Genomic DNA, 7,168 nt, shown 5'->3' with positions numbered 1-7,168 from the left:
GAGGCCAGCCTGGTCTACAGAGTGAGTTCCAGGACAGCCAGGGCTACACAGAGAAACCCTGTCTCGAAAAACAAACAAACAAACAAAAGAATTTAAAAAAAAAAAAGTTAAACAAAACTGCAGACAGTCATGAATACTATAAAATGTATGCATACATGCTGAAGAAAAGACAGGTAACAGAGTGGTCACACCTGCCTGTTCCTTATTCTAGATAGTTTTTAACAAGCAGCAAAACTTTCATTTTCAAAAAATAAGTAAATTCACCTATTTTTAGCTTTTCACCTACTGAATTTCCGGTTGTATATGAGGTAAACTATCATAACAAACTGTAACTCTAAGAAATACATTTTTGTTTGAGGTTAATCATTTAAAATTCCTTTTATGCCAGGGGCGGTGGCCCATGCCTTTAATCCCAGTAATTGGGAGGCGGATTTCTGAGTTCAAGGCCAGCCTGGTCTACAGAGTGAATTCTAGGACAGCCAGGGCTACACAGAGAAACGCTGTCTCAAAAAACAAACAAACAAACAAACAAAAAACCAAAAATAAAAACTTTCCTTTTATTATTAATAGTAGAGTCACACAACCCCCCTCTCTACTCCAGTATTTCTAAACAGAATAGGACATAGGCAGATTTAATACTCCAGGTTGTACTTTATGGCTTTCCAGAGTTTGGATCAAAAACTGAGGACTGGACCTGCCCTAACGATGATCTGACCTTTGTTTTTTAGGATCGCACGAAGCCAAGGCTGGTCTTGAACTACATAGTCAAATAACTTTTTTTTGGTTTTATTTTTCAAAACAGAGTTTCTCTATGTAGTCCTGGCTGTCCTGGAATTCACTCTATAGAACAGGATGGCCTTAAACTCACAGCTATCTGCCTGCCTCTGCCTGCTTCTGCCTGCCTCTGCCTCCCAAGTGCTGGGATTAAAGTTGTGTGCCACCACTGCCCTGCTGCCAAGTAACCTAAAAAAATAAAGATTTACCTATTTTTATTTTTAAGTGTATAAATATTTTACTTGTATGTATGTATGTATGTATGTATGTGCATGCAAGGCCCAAAGAGGCAAGAAGAGGGCATTGGATCCCCAACCCCGTGCCAAGAACTGAATCATATATGGTTGTGAGCCACCAGATAAGTGCTGGGAATCAAACCCAGGTCCACTGCAGAGAGTAGCCAGTGCTCTTAACTGCTGAGCCATCTCTCTAGTCCCTAAACTAGGATTTCTAATCTCTTACCTCCACCTCCATAGCACTGAGATTACAAGGGTTACAGGATCACCTCCAGTTTTATAGCTAGACTTTTTAATAGAATGTGAAAGACCCAAAATCAGTAATTAACTTTCACTTTAAAGATTACTGTATCCTTTAGATTTCATTTAGTTCAAGGAGTTTTGATAAACTGTTCTTGGAAAACAACCTATATGCATTCTTTCACTAGTGCCATGGCCACACTTCTGGGCCCAAGCACTCATGATTTCATAGTTGTCCTGGTACTTCAGCAGATTCTATCTACCCTCCCTCTTTCTACCTTTTACTCACCTACTACCTACCTACCTGTTCTTTTCAGTCAACTCTATACACTGCCAACACTGTGTCTAAGAGTTAACTATTCTTCCTGATATTTCTTGGTTCTCTAGATCAGGGGTCCTCAAAGTAGATCCCATTCAGACAGGTTCAGCAATGAATAAATACTGTTGATAAGTACTCACAGAAGACCTAGCAGACAGGCTTAAGGGGTAAAGGTGCTTGCTGCTAAATCTGAGTTTCATCACTGGGACGCATGGGTAGAAGGCAAGAATCTGCTCCCAGAAGTTGATCTCTGAGCTTAGCATGTTGGAATGTCGCAAACACACATGTTGGAATGTCGCAAACACACATACTCTCTCAATCAACCAACCAATTAATCAATGTAATAAAACCTTAATTAAGTATTCATTGGGCTATAGGATCAGCTTGGTGGGTAAATGCACCCGCTGCATTTCTAGGAGCCTGATGTCTTCTTTTGGTATCCAACTTCATTATGTATATAACCATTTATCTATAAAAAATGGTATGAGCTATACAGACACACATAATTAAAAATGAAACAGGTCATTTTTAAAGTAATCAATTAAATACAATCTTTAAAAATAAAGTTTCTCATTTTTGAGATGATTACAAACTAAATTTTATGTGTGCTCCTGTAGATACAATATACACATTACTAAAACTTGTATACATGAGAGAAACATTATGTTAAAATATACCTAGCTTCAAGTCAACTGTACTTGCATAAATTCCAGGTTGTTTGAACTTTTCAGAAGAGGAAGGAGGCTAACCAGAGAAATTCACTCTCGCCTAGATAAAATTTAAATCCAACATTTAGACTGCTTGATCCCATAACCAGGACAAGAATTCTAGTACATTACCTGGCAAACCGCTCTTTGTCATTACACATCTGGTCATCATCACATCTGAAAAGAAAGGGCAGGGAAAAGATTAATTTAAGCCCTTGTACTTATATCTACTCTGCTCTGAAATAAAAACTAGAAATAAGTAAAACGACCCCACAGGGAAGGATAAAGGAGCAGCACCACAAAGCAGCGGACGCTAATAAGCACCTGAGAGAGCACGGAGCCAATGACTATCAGTTCTCAGTGACCACACAGAAAGATGGTATGATGAAAAAATGAAATGTCCCGTGAGTCTCTCAAGTTGGGAATATATCTGGGGTTGTTTGTTTTGGGGGGTTGATTTTTTTGGGGGGGATGGGGTCAACTATGTAGTACTGGTTGGCCTGGCACTCACTCTCAACTTACAGACCCTTTGCCTCTGCCTCCCAAGTTCTTATTACAGGTGTTAATCACTAAGTCTGACTCTGTTTGTTTGTTTTTTAGTTGTAGCTTTTAAAAACAAAAAACAAACAAACCCAGCACTTCCAGTCTCTTTGGCCTCGCCAGTAGAGGCAAGATGAGGAAGGTAACTTCATCCTTCGGTAAGCGTCACAATAAGATGCACACGCTGTACCCCGCCGCTGTGGCTCCAAGGTCTACCACCTTCAGAAGTCGACCTGTGGCAAATATGCTTACCCTGCCAAGCACAGGAGAAAAGTATAACTGGAGTGCCAAGGCTAAGAGACGAAACACTACCGGGACCGGTCGGATGAGGCACCTAAAGATTGTCTACCAGAGATTCAGACATGGATTCCGTGAGGGAGCAACACCAAAACCCAAGAGGGCAGCTGTGGCAGTAGCCAGTTCATCTTTTTGGTTTTGTTTTGGTTTTGGTTTTGTTTGGTTTGGTTTGGTTTGGTTTGGTTTTTTTCGAGAAAGGGTTTCTCTGTGTAGCCCTAGCTGTCCTGGAACTCACTTTGTTGACCAGGCTGGCCTCAAACTCAAAAATCTGCCTGCCTCTGCCTCCCAAGTGCTGGGATTAAAGGGTATTCATTTAATACCCATATTTTGATCCTTCTTTAAGCTGGGTGTGGTAGCATGTGCCTGCAGTTCTTTTGGCCTAGATACTTAAGGCAGCTGAGAGAAAAGAACATTTGAGCGTGGTGTAGGAGGCTGGTCTGAGCAACTCAGCAAGATTCCACAGGGAGTGGAGGATGGGAAGGAGATAGCCACAGCCTCCAAGGGTCAAGGACCATTGCATAAGAGGGGTTAGAAACACTCTGAGTTAAGAGCAAGGGCAAGACTGTTGGGAACACTGTCTTCTGAAATGACATGACCAATGCATGACCAATACAATTCCCGACAGCTGTGACTACAAAAACTACACAACACCCTAGCATAGAGGAGGGGAGGAGTTCACCAAGCCACAACCCCCCTTGAGGAGCTATAAGCAGTTACTTGCTGGAAGAGATTTTCTTCATTGTTGTAGCCCTGAGGACAGTGTACATATTCCTGTAAGTAATCACTCACACGTACTACTGGGAAGCAACCCTGATGAAACATCCCACTCCAAAAACGTCAGCAAAGTGGAAGAACTAGTTGGGAAGAGGAAGGGGGCTAGTGAGAAGAGGATGCCCCAGGGTGAGGGGTGGGGTATACAAAAAAAAAAAAAAAAAAAAAAAAAAAAAAATATATATATATATATATATATATATATATATATATATATATGAAAATATAAATTGTGCACAACTGAACCCCTACATGCAGGATGCAAGTTCAAAGAGGATCACAAGTTGGAGATTGACAATGGTCTACACAGCAAGTTTCAGGCCATCAAAACCAAACTTGTGTTTGCAGCCACAGGGCAGATATGGAGGTGGAGGACAACTTTCAGAGTTGTTCTAACTCTGTCCTTTCACAGTGTGGGTCCTGATATCAGCCACCTTATCAGCATTCTATGCGTTAGTTCTCTGTGTATGATGGTATAATGATAGAGAGTAACTCAGACTTGATTTGAATTCACAGCGATCCTTTTACATAAGTCTCTCAAGTGTTGGGATTATATGTATATTCCATCATACCTAGCTCAAAACTAATTAATTTAGGGGTTAGAGAGATAGTTCAATGATTACGAGCATTTGTTGTTCATGCAGAGACCAATGTTCAGTTCTCAGAACCCACCTGGCAGCTTACAACTGTCTGTAACTCCAGTTCTAGGAGCCAGGCACACACACTGTGCAATATACATATGTAGGCAAAACACACATATAAAAATAAAAATTTCTAAAGTCTTACCAAAAAAGCTAATATACAAAGTTTTAGTATGAGGAATCAAATCTTTTAAGCTTGTGGGGCAAGTGACCCTGAGCTGTAACTTTTAAAGTTGCATCATATTATCTTCCATTGTACTATTTTACAGTATCACAGTGTCTAACTGTCCAATTCCTCCACTTCTCTAGCAATGCTGTTATTTTCTGGGGGTTGCTTGTGTCTTTCTAAGACAGGAGCTCCCTGTGCAGCCCTGGGTTCCTCCTACCCATGGGAGGCTGCTGGCTATCAGCCTCCAGACTTCGCTCCTATTTTGTTTTGGTTTTGATAGTGGTCTTCGGGACAGATATGTTATCTTTGACTCCTATACCTCCTAAATATCTCCGAATGATTACTAATGTCGACCTTTCATAAGCTTCATGGCCATTTGTATCTTTTCTTTGGAGAAATGTCTCTCCATGTCTTTTGGCATTTTTTTCTCCCTTTCATTTTTAAATTTGCTTTTACCAACTTTGAAAGTAGTCTATGTTTGGTGTAAAGCAAACAAACAAACGCATTAAATTAAAGCAAGACCACCCCCTAACTCTTCCACTGAAAACAAGTTCTCCACGGTGGTATAGCTCCTGGCTACTGGCCTCTGGAGACTCCTGCCACCCTCCTAACTGTGGTCTACAGCAAGGACTTTGTATTCCCAACAGTAGCTACATTCTTCCCATCTTGCTTCCAGTCTTTGTACTTCCCTTTCCTTTTCTAGGAAGCCTCTCTAACTGACATCCCATTTCACTTCCTTTTTACCACTTCAGCCTAAAGATGAAATATGTCCTCCCTCCCCAAAAGCCTTGAGATCCTCAGTCACACAGCAGTAGTGTGAATCTCCCTGTCCTCCTGAAGTACTCGCATCTGTCTAGCTGATTACTGCCTTCCCAACGAGAGGCAGCTCATGAAGAGATAGACCTTAACTCAAAGGAGTCCGAAAATACCTCAATGCTCTAGTCTACTGATTATTCAGATTAGTAAGAAAGTGAAAAACAAATACTGTGTTAGGGGTCACACGTTTAGTCCCAGAATTGGAAGGCAGACAGGCAGACCTCTGGAAGTTTCAGACCAGCCAAAGCTACAGAGTCAGACCTATTTACAATAAAACAAAAAACAAGTGCTAAGCAGGGTGTAGTGGCTTGAGCCCACAGTAGCCTCTGAGAAAAGAGATTCACTGTACATTTGTGTAAAGCCTGGGTTATACAAGGCTTGATTGGATTACCAACTGGGATTCTGTCAAACAAAATGGAGGTAGGGGGTGAGATGCTTCAATAGATAAAACATTTGCTGCCAAGCCTGCTGATCTGAGTTCCCAGAACCTACATGGTGGTGGTGATAGTGGTGATGGTGGTGGTGGTAGGGATACCTATTCCTCTAAGTTTTCTCTGACCTTCGTACATGTGTAGCAAATGTGTCAAGATACACACACACACACACACACACACACCACACACACATATACACTCAGACACCAAACATGCTTAAAACACACAATGACACACCCACACATTCATAAGTTCTCTTATAGCTACAAATACGCTCTAGGAAGATTTATCAACCTGGAAGAGTAATTAACCAAAGGACAGGAGGTCAAGAGACAACTATAGATCAAGGCAAACTGTGCCACAACTATCACCTATTATTCAAATGCCCATTCATCTTAACTGTGAATCATCTACTGAGTTGCCTGCCTATGTTGCCATTCCTATGAGACCACATAAATTCTCCAATTTCACTGACTGCATACTTACTGTATGCAACTAGGCTACTGTGGCAACTAGGCTACTCTTAGACCACATATTAATCTATCTACCTCTTCTGTTGACCTGCCTCCAGTCAGTTTGTCTTACCAACTTGGACAACAAAATGCTTAGAGGAAAAGGAAGGTCTTTCTTCCCCTACACTAGCAACAAAGGCATGCCTATACAGTTACTATCGCTGTCTCTCCATGGATACAAACTGAACTGGATGAATAAAATTCAGAATTTACCTCTTAGTACACACACCCAGGGTAGTTCTGGGAATGAAACCCAGGCCCTGCACATGCTAAGCATACACTTCACCACTGAGCTCCACCTGTAGCCCTGTTTTTACCACTGTGGAGTATCAAGAGGCACAGCTGCTGTCATTTTTGTCTTTATTTTTTTGAAATTGTCTCCTATGTAACTCAATTAAGGTAGCACTTACTAAGCTGCTTCCATCACCCCAGTGCTGGAATTACAGGTACCATACTTGGCTGGGGGTATTATTGTTTTGTTTTGTTGTTGTTTTTTTTTTAATCTTGTATAGACAAGGTCTGGCTATATAGTGCAGGGTGACCTCAAACTTGAAGCTATAATCTTCCTGATTAAGTCTCCCCAAGGCTGTGTATCCCACCATGCCTGGTTTATGCAATGCTGGGAAGTGAACCCAGAACATCATGTAATCTAGACTAGCACTGTATTAAGTTGTACCAAATTCTACTTAAAGTAAACATTTATTTCTATCTC

The 7,168-nt window shown here is 41.1% G+C and overlaps 1 protein-coding gene and 1 pseudogene across 6 annotated transcripts in view; one reads left to right on the top strand and one right to left on the bottom strand.

Annotated features, from left to right (window-relative positions):
- The window catches only part of Arnt (aryl hydrocarbon receptor nuclear translocator), a 68,263-nt gene that overhangs the window by 36,809 nt on the left and 24,286 nt on the right, over positions 1-7,168 (bottom strand). For all 6 annotated transcript variants that reach the window (XM_029537474.1, XM_029537475.1, XM_029537478.1 and 3 more), the window contains one exon: positions 2,409-2,453. In XM_029537474.1, coding sequence (XP_029393334.1) covers positions 2,409-2,453 — 45 coding nt within the window. The remainder of the gene's footprint in view (positions 1-2,408; positions 2,454-7,168) is intronic.
- Positions 2,950-5,410, top strand: LOC110320127 (annotated as a pseudogene).

Source organism: Mus pahari, chromosome 4 (assembly GCF_900095145.1).
Source record: "Mus pahari chromosome 4, PAHARI_EIJ_v1.1, whole genome shotgun sequence".
In the NCBI taxonomy this organism is placed as follows: Eukaryota; Metazoa; Chordata; class Mammalia; order Rodentia; family Muridae; genus Mus; species Mus pahari.
Note: the sequence above shows the minus strand (reverse complement) of the source record. Positions and strands in the feature narration are given on the sequence as shown.